General features: G+C 48.1%; 1 protein-coding gene and 1 pseudogene across 2 annotated transcripts; both read left to right on the forward strand.

Moving 5' to 3' along the window:
* Window positions 1-1037: 1037 nt before the first annotated feature.
* On the forward strand, window positions 1038-2816 carry LOC309586580 (ubiquilin-1-like; the record flags this gene model as incomplete). The annotated part of the gene is made up of 1 exon (XM_082303722.1): window positions 1038-2816. The coding sequence occupies one exon, from the start codon at window positions 1038-1040 to the stop codon at window positions 2814-2816; it is 1779 nt and encodes a 592-aa protein (XP_082159848.1).
* A 5826-nt stretch (window positions 2817-8642) lies between these two features.
* Window positions 8643-9592, forward strand: LOC309586942 (olfactory receptor 52B2-like; annotated as a pseudogene). The gene has a single exon. The product of its transcript is annotated as an olfactory receptor 52B2-like (transcript).
* The last annotated feature ends 15730 nt before the right edge of the window (window positions 9593-25322 follow it).

Raw genomic sequence — 25322 nt, forward strand, 5'->3', positions numbered from 1 at the left:
AGATTTGTTCTGCTAATGGTGCTGGAGTGTGTTTACTTTGTGACCATGGAATTAAATGTTTTAACAGTATTCACAAGGATGGTGCAAAGTGTATTGAAATTGCACAGCCTGCGTAACCCTTACCTGGGTTTTTCCCCATCGGGGAAATCTTGGGGATAAAACTAAGATAGCTCTGTGGTGCTGGTGTTTCTGAGTTGAAAAGGTGAGGGGGCTGGGGCTGAAGAAGGGGGATATTTCCTTCTCAGACAGCTGAGATCAGGGGTGTCAGGAAGGCGGCAGGGATGGAGACTGCACTGCTAGGAGCCTGCAAGAGGAGAGGGCTGACCCTAGGTGTGGGTGCGCAGGGCTGGCAAAACCACAAAAGGCCCCAAAGGCTGATGGGCATGGGATGCGAAGCTTCAGGGTGCTTTGCATCCCTGAAGCAAACCTGGCAGGAGGCGGGCGTTCATTGAAACAGGGGAGCAAGGTCCAGAGTGGACAGCGTGGGTGCCTGGGAGTTTGCAATGGGGTTGACGATGCCAGCCTGCGAGCGGCTGGGTGCAGTGGTCATCTCGAATGGAAATGGTCCTGGAGTCCCCTGAGCGCCGATTTTCCCATGTCGTGGTCTTTCCCGTGCCCCAGGGACTGGGTTGGCTGGGGACTGTGGAGGCGAGGAAGCCCAAGCTCAGCTCCGAGGGAGGTGCCCCCCCTCCAGGCCATTGCTGCTCACTCTGACATCAGCGGTGATGTCATAGCACAGGGATGGCTGCATGACAATTCTATGTGGGCAGGAGGCCACAGCGGGACAAGGATCATGGGGGGGCTGCTCAGGTGGTGAGCGAGCAAAGCAGCTGTGCAACATCTGGCTGGTATGTTCATTTGGTCTGCACTGCGGGGAGAGGCGGCCCTTGTCCCTGTGTCACTTCTCCCTCCTGACAGCTGTCACCATAGCAGGGGCAACAGCCAAAACCTCCCTGTTTCACCCTGTTGATTCCCAACTTCTGCCAGCACCTCTGCTTTTCAACAGACCAAAGCGCAGTCCTGGTCTCAGAACCACCATGTCTGAAAGCAAAGGGGCAGCGGAGACTAGTCAACCTGTTGTCACCATGGATTCCTCAAACATCATCAAAGTGACTGTGAAGACCCTCAAGCAGAAGGAGCAGTTTGAGGTTGCTCAGAGCAGCACCATCCAGGAGTTTAAGGAAGAAGTTGCCAAGCGTTTCAAAACACTCCCTGATCTGCTGGTCCTGATATTTGCTGGGAAAGTCCTCAAGGATCAAGATACTTTGAGCCAGCATGGAGTTCACAGTGGGGTCAACATCCACGTGGTCATCAGATCCCAAAAGAGACCGCAGGACGGCCTGGCAGATCAAGGAAGAGCGACCACCCTGATGCAACCTCCCAGCCACAGTAATTCCAACTTATTCTACTTGGGAAGCATAGCTGATCTGCAAAACCCATGCTTGATCCATCGTAACGTGTCTGAGCTGTTGACCTCCAGCCAGGAAATAGTGGCCCACACCATGGAGGACCTCTTGTCTAGGATCCTCAGTTCAGGCCTGGATCTGAACACCGTCAACAACAATGCATTTTTGCTAGGGTTCCTCCTTGGGGTCACAGGCGTACATCTCCTAGGCCTGGACTCAACAGACATGTTGGACTTGGTGAGTAGCATTCAAGAACAAAATGTGTCTGTGCACAGCTTGATAAGCGAGATGATGCAGAGTACCTTTGTGCAGAACATCCTTGACAATGCCAATCTTGTCAGGGATCTCATCATGTCCAACCCTCAGATACAGCAGCTGGCTGAAGAAAATCCCGAGATCGGTCAGATTCTCACCAACCCGCACACTATCAGAGAAATATTAGAGGCCTCCAGCAGTCCTGCCATAATGCAGGAGATGATAAGGAACCGTGACGTGGCCATGAACAACCTCGAAAGCATCCCTGGTGGGTACAGAGCTCTGGAGCAGCTGTACAGGGAAATTGAGGAGCCTATCCTGGATGCTGTGCAGGCACAGCTGGGCAACAACCCCTTTGCTTCCTTGGACAGTAGCCCAGCCCTGAGTGGAGCCAGGCTACCAGCCCATACCGAAAACCGGAGTCCATTACCCAACCCTTGGGCTCCGCAGTCCAACGGAGTCAGTGATAATGCAGGTGACTATGATGGCCAATTTCCCAGCAGCAGCGGAGGTGGCAGTTTTGCCTCACTGAGTTTGGGTCCTGCAGCAGGTCCAGTGGTACCCAACTCAGGGGAGGTTCAGAGCATGGTTCAGCAGCTAACAGGAAACCCAGAGCTCATGCACAACCTGCAGATTGCATTAACAAACCCCAACAGCCCAGCACAAATGCTGCTGAACAACGCTCACATATCAAGTGATGGAAATTCTCCACCTCAAGATCAATGGGCACAGCAGCTGCCACTGGAGATGGAGAATGCTGAGATTTCGTTCTTGCTGAGAAACCCCAGAGCACTGCAGGCATTGCTACAGATCCAGCTGGGATTACAGACCCTCTCAATAGAAGTACCAGATTTTATACTTAGTCTGGAGGACTCGCATGTGGAGCTGGATCTGGAAAGCATGGATGACTCGGAACAAAGCAGTAAGTCTGAGGATGATGAAATTTTGGTGTCAGATGAGGATGAAGCAGAATGTCAGACAGAGATGGATGAGGAGGCACCACAGACCAGATTTGAGAGACAAATGGAGCAGCTCAGTGCCATGGGCTTCCAGGACCAAAGTGAAAACTTGCAGGCACTGATTGATGCAGAAGGAGACATCAGTGCAGCAGTGGAGATACTGGCAAAACCACCATCATCAAACAAGGTACCGTAACTGGTTTGTCCAAATGAACCAGTTATAGTACCTCATTTGTTGATCACACACTAAAAGCAGCAGGGTGCATATTAAGAAGTTGTGTGCTGTAGCATTCTTCCATCTATGAGAATTAATTTCCTCTTGGATTTCTTGCGTTCAAAAGCAATAGACATGAGGACCCTTCTGTGCTGTGGAACTGGGAGAGCAGGCCCTACCTGAATATGGTGCTGCCCCTTAACAGATAGAGTCTGTGATCCAGGTGTGCATGCAGAGAAAAAAACACGGCAAGAAAAGACACCAGAGAGGGAAAATATGCTTTTTTACAGGTTAGGAACTGAGATCCAGGGATGCTGAAGACCAGGTGATAAATGAGCTTGACTCCCATTTGGACTCCAAAACAAACAGTGGCACAGCTGCTTTTTTTTGAAATCTGGCCCAACAGAAGAGAGGCAGGGAGTATCTGAGCCAACTAATTCCTGTCACTGCGGGCATCAGCCTTTCTGCAACTGAGCAAACACTGTTTTGAAAGTCAATCTGTCATTTTTGCCACTGCTTCTCCTACGGGAGTGAAGTCCGTGAGGGTTATGGTAATCATCAGCGATAACTGTAAGTCAGGTTTTCATCCCGAATGTGTTTACAATTGTTGCACAGACATTTTTAGTTTCATGCACCAGTTCAGAGCTTCTCCCATTAGCAAATCCTAAACCCTTTGTGCTTTGCTGAATGTCACACGTGGGACCAGGGGCTAAAGCATCTTCTCCAGACCCTTCCTCAGGACCAGAGCTGAGTGTCTTTGCAAGTCTTGTCCCCTTTGCTTTGCTGTGTGTGAGCCTGAGGCTGCGAATGAGGTTGTGCCATATGCAGCCATAACAGACTGTGGCTGGAAAATGCCCCTCTCTCGTGGCAGAGCCCATGTGTGACTATGCATGTGCCAGCAGCCTCTGACCTGCTGGGATAAAGTTAATTCCCTATGACAACATCAGCCGCTGGCAGCAATCGACAAGCTGATCTTGGTCATGGCCTCTGTTTACTGATGGAGAAAAGCTTCAGCCCCTCGGCCACAGGGATATAGCTTGTCCTGGGGGTGGTGATCACAGGTTCGTTGGGGTCTCCATGCATCAGCCGTGGCCTGAGGAGTGTGTTAGCTGCACCAAGTCGAGACTTTGCAAACTTCCCCAGTAGTTAAAACCACCACTGATGCTTCAGGGCAGTGCTGCTGTGAAATGCCCCGGCTTGGGGCCATGCCTGAACACTCAGATGGCAACGGCTGCCCCTGCAGTCATGAGAGGCTGAACATGTGTGCAGAGCCTATGTGACCTGTGTTGGGCTGTTTGTCTAAGGCTGATGCTGGAGTGAGATAGGTGGAGGTGGTAGACACCAAAATGTAAGGATCTAGATGCGAGTTGTGCATCCAGCCTCCTGCTGCAGCCAGCGGAGCCCTTGGCATGGCTCCGTTCTCATGCAGAGGAGCCCAGCACCACTGGAGATGCCCTTGGGCATCTGAGACATCCACATGGGGCTGGTAGATGTGACACAGGACCTACAAGACACCTGTGTCCCTCTAGATCAGTGGCTGGAGATGAGGAGGAATAGAATAGGGCATCTCAGAAAGTGCGCTAAAAATCAATGGAGCATTTACACACAAAAGATTGGTGGAACCAAGTATTTCTTTAAAATGCTTGTGTTTCAAATTCAGGCAGTTTTAAGGTTTCAGTTACAAAAAAGTGTTAAAATAATTTGCCACTTTAAACATGTTTTTACTTTTTATTCTTATAAATATTTTGGTAAACCTGGGAGGAACTCATGACACGTAAAGAAATCACTGAATGTAGATATTTTTTTCCCACAGAAACAACCTCCTGACTTTGCTCAGCTTCTGTATGGGGTTTTTGGTGTGACTTGGCAGTTGCTGGAGGACTGTGGTCCCTTGCAGTCTGTGTAGCGGGGAGTGTAAGGACCATTTATGCTTGCAGGGCAGCATGAGCTCTGCTCTTGTTTTCACGCCCTTCTCTCTTCTCCTTGTCCATGGAGGCAGCTGGGCTGATAAACTTCAGCTAGCTATCTTGTTAGCAAGCTGGTTCTCATCCCTGGGAGCTGGGCTTTTTTAAAGGTGGCCGGGCACCTGAAGATATGGGAGCACTGCTGGGAGCCTGGCAGGCACGGAATAGCCTGTGTACGGGATGCTCAGCACCCTCCGAATCAGGGGGCTGATCCAGCCCTGGGCACTGCCAGCTCCTGCGCCCGGGGATCACTCGAGAGTCTGCTGGCTGCTGGCTGCAACCTCCCTGGGAAATGCTGTACCACGTATTTGTACAGATGGGTGAGCTTAAGTGCCCACCCGTGTTCCCGGGCACTGGCTCCTTCCCTGGCACAGGCAGCAGTGGTGGACGATCTCCAGCCTGGCCAGGACAATGAATATCATCTGCCCAGCATCATCCTTGATAGCACTAACTGTGCTTTTCTAGGTCCCTGAAGCAGTGATGCCACTGCAGCATCGATCCAGCCATCCTGCAGCTCTCTTGGCCGCCTGTACTGGCCCTGGGCTCTGACCCAGCCAGGCATCACGCCTTATTTTGTGTAGCAATCCCAAATACCTGCAAGGCCTGCAATCCTAAGCAAGGCTTAGCACGGTGGGACTTCTGCCGTGGGGGCTTTATGTGTGTTGAATGCTGTGCTCCACAAGTGCTCTTGTGGAATTATTTTTTTCATGGTCAAAATCTTGCTGTGTTTCTTCAGGTGTGGGTGTGCTGCTGAGCCCGTGACATCCACAGCTGCCTCTGCTCGGAGGCTAATTTGTATTGCAATGATTCAGCCTGCAGAAAATAGTTCCTGCAGACTAATGTGTTTCTAACCCTTTGCATGGCGAGATTCCTGAGGGGCTGAAGGGAGCGGTGGTCACCGACTGACCTGGGAACTGGGGGCAGTGTCCCGTCATTCATCCAAGGAGGGGTCCTAAGCCCCAAACTCTTCCTCCCATCCCCTAGAGGAGCACAGCCCACAGATTGCCTCTCTCATTCCTATGGGGAAACTCTTCCAAATTCCTTTTATTGCATTAATCACCAAGAGTGTTATGTATCAAGCTCAATAATCTATTCAAAACATGGATTGCTATTTATACATATGTGCTAAGATATTTGCAAAAGTAATTGCATCGTGTTTGTATGTCTGGATGCTCGGCACTTTTGATAAGTCAGACCGCTTTTTTAGGATTTGTCATGCCTGTTTTTCCAAAGCTTGACTGTGTCTTGCCACAACCTGCAGCTACATCACGTCAGTCCAACCAGGGCCCCGAGGACACGAAATGCAAAGCAACGCGGGTATAATTGTGTGCTTGGTGGGAAGGGAGGCAGGGAAGACACAGAGCCACGCATTAGGGACCTGCAAATGTGTCTGCAGAGCAACACGCTTATAATGTGTGTGGTGCAAAGGTGGGGCTGGCGGAGTGGGGGACGACGTCCCAGGGCACGTCTCCTCGGCTGGAGGGCACTTACAGAGCTGCTGAGCAGGGCACAGTGCTTCCTCCGTCCCCTGGGATCCTGCAGAGAGGTAAAAGTGCCCCCACCGCCCCGGCTCCGGCACCGCAGCCCCTGCCCGGAGCGCAGCCGGGGACCTGCGTTCCTCTTAGGGATCTGGTGAGCTGTTTGCATTATGGATTTGGGGCCAGAAGGATCTCTAGGATGTTGAGAGTCTGGTGCAGAGATGCCAAATTCCTGATTAACAATCAATATGTGAAGAGCCTTCCCTCGCCTACCTGTGAGATCAGCCACTCTCTAACTGAGATTATGTGGTTTTGAGAGCTGGGGTTGCTGAGTTAAAGATGACAGGGCAGCACGAGCAGGCAGGAGCAAACCACACACAGGATGATGTACGTGAAGGCAACGCCAGCATGGACTGCCCCGGCCGGTGCCCGCAGCTCGCCTGGGTCAGCTGCAGCGTCCCACGTCTTGCTCCCGCGGGAGAGCTGCCGACGGGCTCAGGCCACGCAAGAGAAATACTTCTATTATTTTCATTCTCTTGTTAGGAGACAATGAATCACCAACAAAACCTTTCTCTCCCACCCCATTTTCGTTTCCCTAACCTCTCTCCTGAAGGCCGATTATCTGTGGGGGAGGCTGCCCCCGTGGATGGCAGCGAGGGGGGCTCCAGCCCCTCTGCCCCCGCAGCACAGGGAAGCCGCGTCCTCATCCAGAGCCCTTGTGCCGGGTGCTGGGGACGCGCAGGGCAAACCAGAGGTGCTTGCAGCTAAAGCCCTCTGCAGTGATGCCGACAGACTTCTGCAGACCTTTTTGTAATCCTTAGGCAGCTCTATAAAAATGTGATTTTTTTTTCTAGGTTATAACTTTTAGTTTAAATTAGGACTAAAAGATTTTAGGAAAGAAGAATCCAAGGAACTGCTCAGGGTAGCTGTAGGAAATGCATCCTTAGAGCTGTATCTGTATTAATACAGTTTTAGGGTGGTGATTAGATTATGGAGGAAGGGGTCTAATGCTGAGAGTCTCCTCTGGTGCAGAGCTCCTGGTTGCACTGAGATTCCCACCTGCAGGTGCAGTGGATCCTTGTTTATTTGCAGTTTAACCTTTGTATTTTGCAGGAGATGCTAGCTTCTGGTATGGCAGCACAGAATATATATATTATCAGCATTAATAATATTTTGTCTGTTAATATATCACATATGTTTTCATTTCATGCAATATTTATACTGAATTGTTTTAAATAATTTACAGAATTAGATAGTTATTATTTTGACTAATTTTATTTTTAAAGACAGTCCACTGTCATGTTTTGTTTCTATGGAGCAAGATCCTTGGACTTTATTTGTTCAGGATGTTTTAGACGTGAAATGTGTCTCTCTCTCCCTAAGTGTGAGTAGGGAAGCAAATCTGTTGTTTAAAATACAATTGCTTTCTTATAGATGGAGTCAATATTTTGGTATGCAGCAATCTCACAGTTTTGTTTTTAGGTACTTGCATCACTTTCTCATCTCGGCTGCGTTATGGGTAATTCCTATTTTGAGTTTTGATATTTAAGAGCTGACTGTTATTGCAGAAGCTGCTGGAAAAAAGTCACATCCCATTTTAACTTGTGTGAGTCTGGGCCTGATCCGGCCTCCAGTGCCCTTTAGACCTCCCCAGGGCAGCAGTGCACCCCTTTCTTCGGCTGGTGGGGGAGCTCCATCTCACACAGGCTTTCCTCTGACACAAATGTCTTTCCAAGTGCCTGGTTAAATTTTATTTCTGCTAGATTTGCACTGAAAAAGAGGTGCAGAGCAAGTTGAACTGGGTCCCAGAACCAAAAGGAAAGGGAGAGAGAAGTTTGGAGATAAGGAAGGAACATGGGCAGCCAGCTTCAAACCTAGAGCTCATTTTGTTCTCTAACCTAGCGTGTCCAGGTACCTTAAAACTCCCAATTATCCCCTCTGCAGTTCCTGATGTCTGAGAACATCTTGTGCATCCCTGCAAACACTTGACCTTTCCTCTCTCATTCCCGACTTCTTCCTTCTACTCTGGACTTACAAGAACATCAGTTTAAGGCGTTTGTGCAATAAGAGTTGATTCTGTCTCCATTCATTCTGATCTAAGTGGAAGTACATGGAAGAAAAATACACTTACATTGTGTTCAAATCAAGTGAGGAGAAAATTTGGACATTGCCGTTCACACATAGTAGGAGTATAAGTACATGCTGCAATACATTGCAGACCACGGCTCTTCATTTGGGTTCATACCTCTGGCTGTGGCTATTAGTAGATCAGAGAAGGTGATACAAGGCATTTGATAGTGATGGAAGAGCTTAAGCGTCTAAAATAATTTTCTGCAGTGTCTTCTGCCTTTGCTTTCAGGTGAAACATGCCACCATTCAACCTTACCAGCTTGACACCAGCAACTTTCATCCTGTCTGGCATCCCAGGCATGGAGAAGGCGCACATCTGGATCTCTATCCCATTCTGCTCCATGTATCTGGCTGCCTTGCTAGGAAATGGTGTCGTGTTGTTTGTCATAAGGACAGAACGTAGCCTCCACCAGCCCATGTACCTCTTCCTGTCCATGCTGGCCATCGCTGACCTGATGCTGTCGACCACGACTCTGCCCAAGATGCTGGCTGTGTTCTGGTTCGGCGCCGGGGAGATTTCCTTCGGTGCCTGCCTGACCCAGATGTTCTTCCTGCATTTCAGCTTCTCGGCAGAGTCGATGATCTTGCTGGCCATGGCGTTTGATCGGTCTGTTACCCGCTGCGGTACGTGACAGTGCTGACCCGGTCAGTCGTTGTCAAAACTGGGCTGGTGGCTTTGCTGAGAAGTTTCTGCATCATTTTCCCATGTATATTTCTTTTGAAAAGGCTGCTGTTCTGTGGGCACCACGTCATCCCACACACCTACTGCGAGCACATGGGCATCGCCCGGCTGGCCTGTGCTGACATCTCCATCAATATCTTGTATGGCCTCGCAGTGCCTTTTGCAGCAATAGTGGTAGATGTTGTGCTCATTGCTGTCTCCTATGTCTTAATTCTTCTGGCATTATTCAGACTCCCTTCCAGGACTGCCCGTCACAAGGCTTTCAGCACCTGTGGCTCTCATCTCTGTGTTATATTACTTTTCTATATTCCTGCTTTTTTCACTGTTTTAATGCACCGCTTTGGTCGGCAAGTCCCCCAGCACACCCACATTCTGCTGGCCAACATGTACGTGCTCTTCCCCCCGCTGCTGAACCCCATTGTGTATGGTGTACGGACACAACAGATAAAAGAGAAGGTTGTGAAAGTGTTCATCTGCCCCAAGAGTCATTTGCTGCAAGAATAAAGTGAGATGTCGCTATCAGAAAGTGATGAACACCTTGGTGGGACTTCAAGCTTCCCACCCTAAATGCTCTCTTTGCACTGTTTCAGGCAACGTGCCTAAGTCTTCTGCGATCGCAGATCACCCGACATCCCCGCATCACTTTCCCCAACAGTTTGTAGAAAATGTAAGACAAAGACAAAAGTCAGGATCTCTATTTGGCGGTGGAAGGAAAGTGGCCAAAGAAATGAGAACCTACCCCAGGTACGTCACTTGTGGGAAATCCCCTACAAGGTGGAGGCAGGTGGCTTTCGCTGCAGTGTGACAATAAATCTACATCTCAGCCGTTTTCTCTGGAGTCAGGTGGAAAGACATGCAGTGAACTTGTTCATCTGAATCACAGGTGTGTAATGGAGTTCATTTTAGGAATTGCTTCTTTATTAAAATTCACGGTATTGAAAAAGTCTCCAAAAGGAATAACACAGAAATAAAAGCAAGTGTTGCAAGTTCGCATGCATGGGGTCTCTTTATTCCTTAACTATATTATTTGACCATACTTTGAGTAAACACGTAGGTGAAAAACTGTTCCCAAAAGAACACCTGTAAATTTATTTTTTAATAAGATAGCTTATAACAGAGGAAGGGGATGCTTCAGAGGCATCAGATTGGGCATGCCAGCTGTGCCTTTGGCCATGTCAGCCAGGCCAGAGGGGAACGGCTCCTCCCTCCCGCCTCTCCCAGGTGTGTGCATGGTCGGAGGTGAGCAGCCTGGTCAGGCCACCGAGGTACCAGACACCCTCCTTGTGGCTAAAAACGAGCAGCTTGGAAACTTCACCCCAATAGAGGAACCTTTCCAGATGTTTGTTGCTAACCAGATGTTTTTGCTGATGCCCAAACCCCACCAGCACCTCGGGGAAGCTGAGTGCTGGCCATTCATTTTGGGGTTGCTCGGGCACCAGCGCTGCCAGAGCAGGGAGCCAGTGGAAGTCTCAGTGCTGCAGCGAAATGTCCTGCCGTTGGTGGCATGTGCCGTCACTGCTGGCACTCGATGTACACCCACGTCCTGTTTTTTGGGTTTAGCAGTGTGCTAAAATGGGAACATGACACATGGACCACATCATGACAAGAAACGAAACCGCGACTTACCTTTTCTTCTCATTCACTATATAAATTTTTATATTTTATGCAGAAAGTCATACAAAAAACCGTGTATTTTTAGCTTTTAGCTGCCTTTAGCTTTAAACTGATAATGATTACAAGCTTAAATACCCATAAAGAATATGTTTGCCTGAAGAAGCACTCATTCAAGCATTGCTTAAGATGCAGTAAGAATAATTTTGCCATTCCTAATTTTCTACTAATACACAGGGCTGATTGCACAAAGTGTGCTGCAAATCAGAAATTTGAAAGGGCAGAGTCAGGCTAGTTCAAAAGGGAATCTGACAGCCTGTGGCTAAGGCTGCTGTCTCCATGGCTTGCAGGGGAGCTATTTTGTTTTGCTGCTTGAACATCTTCACTGTGTTGGATCCACAGAAATATTTCAGGCCATCTTTCAGCCCTTACTGCCACGGGCTCATCTGAAATGGGGAGGAGAATGATGATGTGTGACTCCCTGAGCATCCCCATCTCCTCAGTGGGGTTTGGGTGGAGAGAGGCTACCCGGGGCTGTTTGTGACTGCCACTAGCAAAACTTCCAAGGAAAGCTTGGTTAGAAACACACCAGGCTTCAGGTTTGACAGATGAGGCCACGTTGCCCTTCTGGGTTATCTTTAGGATATGTATCCTGGTGTAATTCAACCCCCCCTGGCTGACCTAAAGAACAAAGTTGCTCAAGGAATTGCAGTTAGGGGCAGAAAGGGGAAAAGGAGGCAAAATATAGAATACTGATAAGATTCAGACATGGCCTTGAAGTACATGGGCATGGGCAGGAGGCTGAGGATGGGAACATGGGGTAGTGAGAGCCCTCTCTTCAGAAATGGTTCTTAGATGCTCTGAAGGTATTTGTGCAGGCCAGCATGGTGATACCTGCAAGGTTGTCCTACAAGTGGTGGATCACACGGGATCCTGCAGGATCCAGTTTCAGGTCAGGAGCAGAAACCCCGAGAATGGATAATCCCATTCTGGTTCTCTCTGGCAGGGCCAGGATGGGGCACAGCTCACGTGTGGGTTGAAAGCCATGGCCAATGGTGCCTGAGCAGCTGTCACGACCTGAAGGGTCGTGCTCACATCAGCAGCGTTAGGGATGACACAGGAGGAATGCTGGTCCTGGAGAGAGAAAGTGCTGGACAACATCCCCCCAGGGCTGAACTGAGCCCTCCATTAGCAGCTTGACGGGTACCAGACCTCATCTTGGCTTCAGAGGTGTTGCGTTGCTGCAGAAGGTCTAGACAGAGTGTCTGTAAATACCAAGTCCATCCTGAGTATTTATTTGATTTGCAGATCACACACTTGGAGTGTTTTCTTCCATTCCTCTTGCCAATGAGTTTTTTTATGGTCAGTTTCTGCTAATATTGGTTTCCTATCAATAAAGGCATGACATTTATTGCTATTACAGAATAAGCCAAAGATTTCTCCTCCATTTGAGAATACTGATGTTAATTTTTTGCTAGCACCTGTGGTGCATAAAGTATTGTTTTCAATTTTAGCAGCACAAAGACAACTGTGGATGATTTAGTTTTGCTTCACAGTTACAGTGCCTCCCAGAATTTCCTTCCATCAGCTCCTTCAGTTTAACTTGTCTCTTGGCCGTCCTTTCTCAGTCATATCTGGAGGTTACTTCTTCCATTATGCTCAAGTTCCCTGCATAGTTCACCTCTCCAAAAGGCCCTTTTGTGTCTGCTTCTTGAGTTTTGGAGTAAGCAAATGTTACTTTAACTTTGATGGGACCTAGCCGCACAGTTTATTTCTTAATTTTACTCCTGTTATTCACATATTACCTATATATATTGTTTGTATAAAATTATTTGTGAGCAATTTGCTGTAATGTTAACACTTTCAGCCAGCTCTTCCCTGTTGCTGGTGTTGGGACCAGGAAAACCAGTGATGGAGAGGATCCTTCCCCTCTGCGCAGCACTGGTGAGGCCATACCTGGAGTAGTACCGTGTCCAGTTCTGGGCTTCCCAGTACAAGAGAGCCATGGACATACTGGACTGAGTCCAGCAAAGGTCCACCAAGATGCTGAAGGGACTGGAGCATCTCTCCTATGAGGAGAGGCTGAGAGAGCTGGGACTGCTCAGCCTGGAGAGGAAAAGGTTCGGGGGAATCTTATCAAGGTGTTTAAATACCTGATAGGAGGGAATGAAGATGAGGGCACCAGACTCTTTCCAGTGGTGTGCGATGATACAATAGGAGGTAATGGGCACAAACTGAGATCCAGGAAGTTCCTTTTAAACACAAGTGAACACCTTTTTACGGTGAGGGTTGTCAAACACTGGCACAGGTTACCCAGGGAGGTTGTGGAGTCTCCATCTGTGGAGATATTCAAAAGCTGTCTGGACGTGGTCCTGGGCAACTGCTCTGGGTGGCCCTGCTGGAGCAGGGAGCTGGCCCAGATGACCCCCAGAGGTCCCTGCCAGCCTCAACCAGTCCGAAGCTGCGATGCACTTGCCTCTGACACCCACAGAGTGGATCAGACAACTGGCAGTCAGTGGCCATACACAAACCAGAAAAGACCAAAACCACAGCTAATATAGATTGACTTAGCTCCTCAAAAGTCTCTGAAGGCACCTCAGATCTTGGCTGATGAAGAAAGATATCTAAAGAGCCTTTAAACTGCACCTGTTCTGCTGCCTAGGTCTTGCTTCACTACACAGAAATGCTTTTTTTCTGAAAATTTTCTACAGCACAAGGAATACTCAGTGCTACACAAGCAGTTGAGAAACTACCTAAATCCAACAGCTGCTCTGCCTTAAGCCTGATCTGTTGTAATGAAAACTGCCTCCAAGCTCTTGTTTTAGCACTTAATATCTTTCTTTTCTGTTGCTGCAGATCTTGACATTCCTTGTCTTGCTACATGTCCCTGATTTCAACAAATAATTAAAAAAGAAACTATCATCTCAATTCCAAAGCCAATCAAGTCTCACTTGGTTCCTAACCTTGCAAAATTGATGTGAAGATGATCCAGCATGGTCACAAAAGGTGCCAGGGAGAAAGAAACTAGTGCTACGACACTCAGCAAATGGCACATTTACAGCATTGTCCCCAGTTCCCTTGTAAAACAGAGATGATGCATTTCTTTTTGCCAGGAATCACTGGTTCTGTACAGTTTTGAGGTAAGAAACAAATCTAAGTTTGGCTTTGGTTTCCAATGTTTGAGTTGCATTAGGTCAAACTACTAATTTGGGTTTAATTTATACTGAAAATTCTGCATGTCTGCGATCTTCATATAAAACACAATAATCTCTTTGCATGTATGTATCAAATCTGGGCTGATATTTTGCAGTAGGTGTGTTTTAGGAATGTGTGCCCTGTCCTGAACATTGCTCCTTTAGAGAATAATAAAGGAGCAATTTTCCTGCAAGGCTGGAGAATTGAATAAACAACACTTCGCTGATCAATAAAACCCTTTAAATTCAGCTGGCGAACCCGCAGCGGTCTAATTGCCAGCAGATACAGCCGTGTCACTGACCGCACAGCCTCTGCAGAAATGTTCAGGGGGAATGATTCCCTGCGTTTTCTGAGTGAGTGAAGTATGTGGATGGCTTGGCGGGGTCTCACCAGCGGGACCCCACCGAGCCTGGACCTACAGAGCAACTGTATGAAACATCACTGGGGTCCCTGAGTCACCAGCACTGCTCTAGCAAATTAATGCAAATCCACTTCTGTCTCAACTCTATTAGTGGTTTGAATCAATAGAGGTCAAAACTGAGGTGAACGCAAACCCTGGACCTTAATTTGCGACATTATTGACACCTCAAGAAATGCCAGTCCCGGCTCCCTCAGCAAGGTGTGTAGCTCTGTGCGTGGGAAAGCAATCTTGCTCACCCGGACGCCTGCTCAATTGGAATAGGTCCTGAGCCAACACTAAGGCAAATGATGCCCTGTTTCTACTTAGTCCATAATTACTTTCTGTAGTAGTTACCAAGCTGTAGACTTGTTTCAGTGTACACGTCATGCAGCATACTTCTCCTGCTCACTCTGGGCCGTGTCTAACCAAAGCCAGGTTTACATCAGCCTGGCTTGTCTGTGGAAATTGGACAGTGTGGCCCTGGGAGTGCCTGCCTGTGGTTCAGTTCATCTTCCAGGGCACACACAGAGCAGGCAACATCACAACAGGCTGCTCAGAAAGTGATGCTGCAAATGGAAGTGCTTATAAGGAGAAGAATATGATTTTGTTTTATTATCTCCATTAGTTTTCTCTTAGACTTGAAAGACTCACGATACATACACAGAGGCTCATTGCCAGAGGCTTATTTTGGGGACAGGCTTTTTAGCAGGGCCTGTAGTGATAGGACAAGGGGTGATGGTTTTAAACTAAAGGAGGGTATATTCAGACTGCATATAAGGAAGACATTTTTTACGATGAGGGTGGTGAGACACTGGCCCAGGTTGCCCAGAGAGGTGGGAGATGCCCCATCCCTGGAAACATTCAAGGTCAGGTTGGACGGGGCTCTGAGCAACCTGATCTGGTTGAAGATGTCCTTGCTCAGTGCAGGGGGGTTGGACTGGATGGGCTTTAAAGGTCCCTTCGAACCCAAACCCTTCTGTGATTCTATGATTCTAAAGACTCTGCTGGTACTTGGCTCAGCTGGAGAGCTCTCAGCATCATAGTCCCACCAGACCACTCTGCTGTCTCCTGGGTTTTACTAGAATAGAATAGAGTATTTCAGTTGGAAGGGACCTACAACAATCATCTAGTCCAATTGCCTGACCAGTTCAGGGCTGATCAACAGTTAAAGCATGTTGTTAAGGGCATTGTCCAAATGCCTCTTAAAGACTGACAGGCTTGGGGCATCGACCACCTCTCTAGGAAGCCTGCTCCAGTGTTTGATCACCCTCTTGGTAAAGAAATACTTCCTAATGTCCAGTCTAAACTTCCCCTGGCACAGCTTTGAACCATTCACTAGCACGTTGGGAAGCCAACGTGTCTCTTCTCTGGGACACAGCTCAGGAAGGACCACTTGGCTCACTGCACCCGGCTCCCATCACATCCCACGCACCACAAAACTTACTGTGGACATTTGGTCCAGGAGGGACAGAACAGCGACTTTGCACTGCACAGCATCTGCACACTGCAGACAGAAATAGCCCTGCCACCATGGGGTAAACTTAAAACCCTTGAGGAAAAGCTGAGAGCTATGGGAAGAGGACAGAAAGCCTGGGGGCCAGCAGAGCGAACCCAGGGGCTGCTGTCCAAGGGCAGTGGACGTCCCTGCAAGAAACAGCGTGTGGCACTTGTTCCACACCTCGGAGGACACATTGCACTGGGCAGCGCTAGCAGGTCTGACTCTTGGACAAGCCTTCTCCTGAGAAAGCTCCCCTCTCTCATGCAAATCCTCCTGCAGGCATCAGTCTTTAGTCGTCGCTGTGCTGGGTGTGAATTCCTCTTGGCTGGTGATGGTGGAACTGGGGGTAACCAGACCTACACCAGAAAGATGAAAGTGCTTTTGTCAGCGGGCCATACAGGGCAGTGCAAGCCAGCAGGCAGCACGTACTGACGCCTAGGGAAGGAGACGTGAGTGTTGCGAACACTGAAGATTGTGTTAGTGCCGTTACCCAAAGGAGAGGGAAGGAGCACCATGCTTTGCTGCGGACAAGATCCTAACTGCAGTGGGAGCCCAGAGACAAAAGAGCAAGATCTTGTGTTACACCAACATTAGGTGTCCAGACTCGTGTAATAAGGGAGACTTCAGACTCTCACTGAGCCCTTGGAGGAAAGGGAAACACAAAGCCTTTGGGTGGGAAGGGGAGGAAGAGGTCTCTGGCACAGGGAATATGGACAGAGACATCCACTGAAATGAGCAAGTGAGAAAAACCCAAGGGACTGGGTGGGATCATACCGGTCTGTGAACTCCTGCTGACATCTCCAGAGCACCCAGAAGAGAGCACCTTTCACCATCAAGCGGCTGTCTTGGTACCGCTCCTGGGGTTTGCAGCCCCCCAAGTGGGTGGCAGCTGGCCAAGGCTGGTCAGGGGCAAGCCCAGATGTTGTTTTGGGATATTACCCTGATGATTTCCTTATGAATTTCCATTGTTTCATTGGTGTAAATGATGGGGTTTAGCAACGGAGGAACAAAATAATAACGTGACTGTGAATACAGAGTTAGCAATGACTGTTGGGCAAGAAGAGGGCAGAGGGCAAACGCAAGACATGAAGTTCAGAGCTTCAGGTGCTGTGCAAAGGGCTGCAAGACTGAGATTGAAACATGATTAGAAAACCAACAAAAAAGATGTGCTTGTAAGAGTCATACCAACTTAACTGCCTGTCTTCAGGTCTGGAGAGGAAAGTCTGTGCCTGAAAACTTGTCCCGTTTGTCCATGTGCACAAACCTACCTGCAGAGGGGAGAGGTTGCCCAGTACATGAATGAATTAACCCATTGCAAAAGAAGCTTTCCTGATTTTAGAAAGGCTGAATGCACAGTGTAATTTCTGTCAGCAGTCTTAGCCTGCCTCACTAGGACTTAATTTGCCATAGTTGGAAATGTCTGCTTTTCAATGAGTTGCCTGCTGCTTTGTATGCAAGCAAGCGAATAATTGGATTCACGTCTATGCTTCTGGGTCTGCATCTTTACCCCTGTGCTCACAACCTCAGTTGCACAATAACAAACATAACCTTAAGGTGGTCCAGTTTACTATCTGCTAAAGGACACGGGAAAGGTCAGACTGTCTTTTGATGTGCCATAGGGAAGGGGAATTTCCTGCATGCAGTTTATTGGAAAAGATATTGTGGTTTTCAGGACTTTATGCTAGTCACAGGGACCTTTAGTCCTTAGGTTTCCCAGCCCTTGACATAAAGACAGTTGGAGAAATTAATTGCAAACAAGACAGTCATATATTGTTTAATTACCAAGAGTTGGCAGGGAAAGTGTAATGTACTTGGTGATCTGCGTTGGACTGCAGATGGAATGGTGGCACACAACACTGCAAAACTTGGCAGCTGGTTATTCAGACACGAGGCTGTGGTGGGGCAGCGATGGGCAGGCACAGTACTCCCAAGGAATGCTCTTGAAAATCAGTGCAATGCTCTTGTGTAAATCTGGCGCAGTCATTGCTGCAAATATGAATACCTACTGCAGAAAGCTGTTTGCAACTGGATTGAACCAACTGAGGAGCAAGGTTTGGTGACTCAAACATCAGGGAAATTATGTTTTTGTTAGTGCATGTGCTATCCAGTGGGCTTGGCACTGCAGGTAAGCGGTCCAGGCTGTGCTGGCTGCTGCTTGGAGCAGCCTTCCTTGGTCTTGTGGCTCCTGGAGCACTTCAGTTGCACAAAAGATCCGAGTGATTTAGGCCATTAGCATCCCAAGCTGTCAGACGCTGGATCTCTAGGAAAGAGAAGCAGTCTTAATGCAGAAGTAAAGCAAACTGTTTATTTGTAAAGACTGTTTATAATTTACAACAGCTGCCTCTGGCCCTGTGCTTTGGGAGGGGCAGGTAACCTCCAGCACGCAGCCTGGCTGAGCAGCATCAGCGTTTTGAATTTTTTTCTCACAGAGGCGTCCTGCAGATTTTGAACATTTCCTTACAAGCGTAAAAGGCTGGTTTTCCTTCTATGGCCCATATGTTAGTGTAGGCTGAGGCCAGGATGTAAATGACCGTGAGGTGGGCAGGGACAGAGTTTCCCGGTGTTTCAGGAAGGTGGGACATCGTGCAGGCCAAATGTAAAAGCAACATCTGCCTTGCTCATCGTGAAGACTCGATTAGAGACCGTCGGTCATGGACGTAAGTCCCAAAGAACTCGCGAAGGGTGCTGATAAAGAGCATGGTTGTGCACACTGTGCAGCAGTTTACTGCTCTGCATTCTCTAAGAATCGTAGGAAGCTCATCCAAGCATCCTCCGAAGTACGTTAAATGGTCAAGGAAAGAGGGCTGAAATCACCTACTACAGACCGTCTTAAGGAGTTCTCCTGTCTACGTTATTTATGATGCTGCAATTTCTTATCACTGCAAGTGGGCTACTTTAAATGCTTCCAGGGTTCTTGTTCTCAGAAAAAGAAGTCCAAACAAACTTTGCGTTAAAACTCTTTTAAATTCCATTTTGTCAAATTATAAAATTCTGCTCTGTGAAATGAAAAGGCAATTTTTCCTTCAGATCTGCTACCTAACAGGCAATGTAACAACATGTTTCTTTTTTCTTCTTTTCTCTTTTTTAACACATTTTATGTGTTAAATGTTAAACACATTTTATTTACACTGTGTAAATGAAAGACATAAAAGCTGGCATCACAGAATCACGTGAGTCAACATCTTGGGCAAAAAAATATGAAATTTCTTTCACTGAGAAGGAGAAAATGGTGTGCAACAGATATCAATTTCCTGGGTAGTATGCCACTCCGAATTTTTAAATGCAGCCTCTCAGGTAATGTAATAAAAATGAATAAACAAATAGGTTCTGGCTCTAGAAATCATACAGGAAATATTGTTTAATAACTTACTACTCGTATTCGTCTTCTCTTGTCATATTCTCATTGTGTTTACATTGATTTGATGTACAAGGCAGCTGTAGTATTTCACATTTCCCAGTATTCAAGAGTATAAAGTATTGATAAAATACACATTAAAACCAAATGATCTCTGCAATATAGAAAGAAATACAGGTAATGCTATTTTCTAACGGCTGAGTCTAAAGACCAAGAGAAGTTTGCGGGCTGGTTAGACACATCGGTTTACTGAAAGCCCAATTAGTGGGATGATTGCAAACTGCAATGCAGTGCAGTCATCCAAGTGTTGTGGGTGCAGGGTGGCTGCTCTTAGGGATGCAATCTCCTCCCTGCGGGATGGGGAGAGGGGCGAGAGTCCAGCACCCCCCAGCCACCACTGCCCCACGGCAGGACGCGTGCCCGTGGCCCCTGGCTCCTGCAGCCCCTCCTCGCACGCCTCCTGTGCCTGCAGCTAAGGCTGGGGCAGCCCGTCAGGGGTACACGGGTCATCCGTGCCTCAAGGGCAAGTGACACCCACGGGCGTTTGACCGGCTCCTCCAATTCTGCTGCTTAACCCTACGCAATGAGTTGGGCGGCTGCTCCTGAGCCGGATTTACACCGGTCTGTGGCTGATGACCTGCGCTGCTCGGCCATGCGCCTCCTGCCCCTTCCATGGCTGGCCAGCCGAGTTCAGGACAGCACAATGGGTTTTATTTCTTTGTAAGATTAACTCTGCACGAAGATGCATAGACCTTATCTGCTCACCACTTACCCACCCAGACACGAGCAGTACAAAACTACTGACTGAACAGACTTATAAATGAGAACTACAAACTCTCTCTCCTCTGTTGGTTAGAGACAGCTTCCCAGGAGAGTAGTAGGGACAGAAATCCCAATTGTTCGAGGTGGAATTCAGTTTCATTATAAGAAGGACTGTGCTCTGTGGTTCTCTGTGACAGAAAGAGTCTGGGCTGAATTGCCTGAATCCCTCCAAACTTGCACTCCTAAATCACAGGCAGTTTAGGTCTGCTGCCTGGAGGTCATCCTGAGGATGCCCTTTCAAATATCTTTGTTGTTCACAGTGTAAATGAGACAGTTGAGAACAGGAGACAGAGAGAGGTTAAGTACTGGACATCAGAAGAAGATGAAGGTTCTCCCCAAGCCAGAGTATGGTGGAGACAGCAGAAACACGGGAGACAGAGGTCCGCAGGGCTTTGAGATGCTGCCCTTGAGATGTGTCACTGATGATGGTTGTCCAAATCATAACGCAGGAGATGACAATGAGCGGTGAATCCATTCCAAAGACTAGGATAACAGCACACAGGCCAGGCCAAATATGGAGAGAAATGTCTGCACATGCCAGCTTCATTACGTCTGGGTGCAGACAGTAGGGACGAGAGAGGGCTTTGGCACAGCAAAGGCAGGCACCTAAGAAGAAAAGCCAAGGGCGACAGCACACCAAAGCCTCTCACTGCAGCAGCCAGCCCTGTGCCCAGGATCCTGGTGCCCGTGAGGGCGGACATGCGGTGCAGTGGGTTACAGAGGGCAATGAAGCAATGGAAGGACATGGCCACCAGCAGCCCTAAGGAGACGGAGTGCATGAAAAGTATTTGGGTCAAACAGGCTCTGAAGCCGACTTCTTTGGTCAAAGCAGAAGGTGCTGTGCACTGTGGGCAGGGTGGGGAATGAGATCCTGGGGTTGTGGAGGGACAACATGCAAAGGAAGAAGTACGTAAGTTGATGAAGTCAGTCGTCTTGTATGATGCAGAGAATGGTGTAGTTCCTCACAACGGAGATGGTGTAGAGGGTGCAGAAGAGGAGGCCAAGCCAGATGTGGACAGCCTCCAGGCCAGGGGTGACTGAGGAAGGCAGCGGGCTGGGTGATGGTGATGATGAGGGCTGTCATCACAAGTATTGGCTGAGCTGGTTGCACCGGATCTCCCCACAACAAGAAGTTATGGATGTGAGTTCTGGTGTGATGGGGTTAAAAGGAAAGGCATCATGAGCTAAAGACCTGCAGTCAGAGGGTGTCCCTGCAGCATGAGGGATATGTTTCAAGGGAGATCTTCTCCGGGGGGCTGGAGAGGCAGGTCCCGAGACCTTTGCGGGGCTGGGTGGCAGATGAAGTGTCTTCCAGCCCTTTCACTGCACACAACTTTTACAATCATCTGGTACCTCTGTGTTTACAGCAGACCTGTCCCAGGGAATATGAGCGCATCGGAGGTGTTGGGATTTGCTGAGCCAAACCAGTCCCAACGTTTAAGCTGTCTCCCAGATCTCTGTCACATACAGTGTTTGTCTCCTGAACCACTGGTAAAACAACACAACAGTCATTAACATGAGCTTGCTTTCTCTCGGAGCCAGTGTGTGCTCTAGTTTTACACAGAAATGAAGGAAAATGCCTCTGCTCTCAGAGGCATGCAGGCTGAGAGCCAGGATGACCAGGGAACACGGTGTGTCCGTCCTTCGGACCTGCGGGGGTACAGCTGCATGTCCTTGTGGGCAGAGTGCGCCCCAAGTTTTCCAGCATGCAGCAAGGGGTGGTGAGGACATCATGTGCATGTGTGCGTGTGTGTGTGCACGCTGTGAATGCCAGCTGAGATGTAGTCCCTGCCACGGTGATACCTGAATTAGCTCTCTCGGGTACCGTTAGCGGCTGCAGCACCAGCAGATCCATCTCCCACCAGGCACACTACCATCGTGTGGGAAGGATCTGCTTACCACCCATCACTCTCCTTCCTCTGGTTCAGCAGTCATCTAGCTTGAAAGAAAAATACAAGAAAGATAATGAGCTATCTTGGGCCTTCCTCATCCTGGAAGGGTCTGGTGACCATGAAAACAGCCCAGCAGTGTAGGTCTCAAGAGCAGGGAGGGGAAAGACACTGGAGCACAACCTGACTTCTAATGCCTGGGATGAGGAAACGTTGTACTGGGCAGACCGTGCCTTGTCTACAAGCTGACCTCTGTTTTTTCAGTCTAAAAGGACGAGAGAGGTTTGCTGGCTTTGCAAGGCTGCACTGCGTTTTCCCAGGATGGTTCTTCTGGCAGACATTAAAAAGCCGAGAAGGGGTGAGGACAGGTAGACTTAAACTGACCCTCCCAGAGAAGTGAAGGCAAGGCACCCACCTGCAGTCTGACCTGGGAAAAAGTTTCCTGATGAAAGGTAAACCCTTTTTTTTGTGTCCTGATTATAAGCTTTAAAAAGAAAGCAAAACCATCTCACAACTGAAGTGCTCCTTATTCCTGTTGAAAGCCAGAATTAGAAGTGCCAATAACTCAAGCTCCCCGTCTCACCGACCCAGGGTGATTTGGCTGTCGCAGTCATTATGCAAGAAATAAACCTGCGTAAAGAGCTGCCCTGGCCTCTCAGACACCATCTCTCAGGTTGGTGACTCCCACGTTCGTAACGTCCTTGAAACAGCGCCTTGGGGACTGGAGTCTAATGGGAACTTCAGGAGAGCCTGGTGTTTCCATGTGTAAAATCCCCACCGTGGATCTAGTCCTACAGCAAGTGTTAACCCTTTCTGGGTCCTTTCCCTTGGGTACCTGTCATTTTGTAAGCCTGGACTCTAGGCTTACCCTATAGACATGGCAGTGTCCAGGCACTGCAGTAACTGGAGGTTGTCTGTATCTGTTATCTTGGTGTATTCTGACTTTATTTCCAGTGATATTATGCGTGGGGAAACTGAAGATACGTGAGCATACAGCAGTTATATGTTTGAACTTAGCAGCCCTGACGTCAGGCAAAGCACAGAAGGTACAGAATTCATCTCTTGAAGCCCCAGATTTTGTTATTATTGCTGGGTTTTAATGCTCTTTGTGGTCATATAATGGCCTAAATGTTCAAAAGTGACTAGAAATATTTGCTATCTCATTGTTTCGGTACTCAGCTTGAAAATTCTTCATATATGCTGGTTTTCAAAAAAGCACTCGGATCTATCTTCAGCATTGGATCACCGAGCAGTGTTTCGGTTTGAGTACCATGACATTAATCCACCCTAAATCACCAGGAACTTCTGCACTTTGAAGATACAGCTCATTTGTTCTTCAGCCTAGGTACTTATAAAAGCAGATGCTATTCGAATTGAGGCAGGTCTCTGCTGTCATTCTCACACGCTGCTCCATCCCTCGGAGGTGCAACCTGGCAGGCTGGAAGATGGTGCCGCTAAGGGCTGTCACCGTAAACAGTGGTTGTATAAGCTGCTCTGTGAAAACAAAACACACACACAGGTCAACCTGTCATTAAAAAAGGGGGAAGATGTGTAAAATCACAGAATCACAGACAGAAAAGCACAGAGCAAGAAAGGCAAGTTCTCCTGGGGAACGGATTCAAATGGGATGGATCAGTCTCCAGCCACTTCTTCAGGCTGTGAGTTCGGGTCTCTGGGCTTGTTCCCAAAGGAGATCCCCAGCAAACAGATGGGTAGGGGGGCTGCAGCTCACAAACCTTTAAGTATGGTGCTGCTTTTTTTTTTTTTTTTTTTTTTTTCTGGAGGTTTGAGCTACCACCTTCAGCTCCAGGATGTCTTAGTCTAACTGAGAAAGCTTAAATCATGACCACTCAAAGAGGACTGCGCTTTGCCTGTAGAAGGGAAGCAGGCAGATGTCGTCTATTAATTTCAATGTCAGCTTAGTTGAAATGGATGCAACAACTAGAGAACGGCTTGCAGTATTCTTTGAGAGGTTTCCCCTTTGTGCATGAAGCTTACCAATTAGCAGTGTTGTGGCTTTCACATTTTAGACAGAGATTTTCAAAGGTATTTAATGGACTTTAGGTGCCAAGCCTTTCATTCCACTGGCTGCTAGGCAATAGACCTTATTAAACCTCCCCAGTCCAGGTGCAAGTAGAGAGCAAATACACATTGAAATAGAGCCTGTTGCATTCCTTTTGGGCAACATCATGACAGAAATAAATAACGGTCTTATGCTAATGAATCATGTCTTCCAGAATTAAAATTTGCTCATTTTTGTTTCTGTATCAAGTGTGAGTCATCGTGACTAAGGCATATATGCATGTCTGTGTGCCTAAGAGACGCCTGAAATAATGTGCTCCTTACAGAGGAGCTGCTGGGGCACACTAAGGATTTTATGTTGCTTCAGTTCAGAGTGACTTCATTACCCCGACATGTGAAGTGCGGAAAGAGATGTGGGCTTGGGAGGTGGGTTGCTTAAAGTGCTTAGGGACTCACCTATCTCTGGTGGGGCGTTTATGAACCACTGAGTCAGGTCTGGGCACCCGGCGCTTCACAGGGCTGAGCCCTGTCTAAACAGTGAGAAATTGCACCTGCAAATTCTCAACTGCGTCCCATGAGGTTCATAAAAAAATGCAAATTCCTGCACCTGGGACAGAACAGCCCCTGCAGTGGTACCGACTGAGACTGCCTGGCTGGAGAGCAGCTCTTCAGAAAGGGCCTGGTAGACAGCAGGCTGGACATGAGTCCTCGGTGTGCCCTTGCAGCAATGAAGACCAACTGCAGACTGGACTGCATTTGTGAGAGTGCAACCAGCAGGTCAAGGGAAGAGATTTTTTTTTTTTCCCTTTAATCAGCAAGTGTGTGACTGCATCTGGAGTACTTTGATCAGTTGCGGATCCTTCCATACAAGCAAAAGTAATGATATACTGGAGCAAGTCCAGGTGAGACCGCTAAGACGTTCAGGTGGCTGGAGCTCACAACACACAAGGAGAGGCTGAAGCAACTGGGCTTTTTTAACCAGAAGAAAAGGCGGCAAAAGAGGTTTCTAATTAAAGTCTTCCGATACCTGAAAGAGATTACAGATAAAATGGAGTCAGACTCATCAGAGTTGAAAAGACAAGAGGACGGGTACAAAAGTTGCAATATGGGAAAATTCGGTTGGACAATAAAGGAAAAATTCTTCCTCATGGGGGCGGGACCTCAGTCCTTGGAAATTTTAAAAACTCCATGGGACAAGGGCCAGAGAAACCTGATCTAAGTAGACATTAAGGCTCTGAGCCAGTTAACTGAACTGTATAAATTCATTTTGTGCTGGCACATTTAACCTACTGGGGGAAAATAAATAAAGACAGACAGTTCTCCAACAAAACGTGTATGGAGTCAACCCCTCATCCGGACCCTCACAGATGTGCCCCCACATAATGCCACAGGCATCAGGGAGTCTGTCTGCTTCAGGGGACCCATGGTAACGCCATCCCAAT

This window comes from Platalea leucorodia, assembly GCF_965183815.1.
Source record: "Platalea leucorodia genome assembly, chromosome: 2".
Classification (NCBI taxonomy): Eukaryota; Metazoa; Chordata; class Aves; order Pelecaniformes; family Threskiornithidae; genus Platalea; species Platalea leucorodia.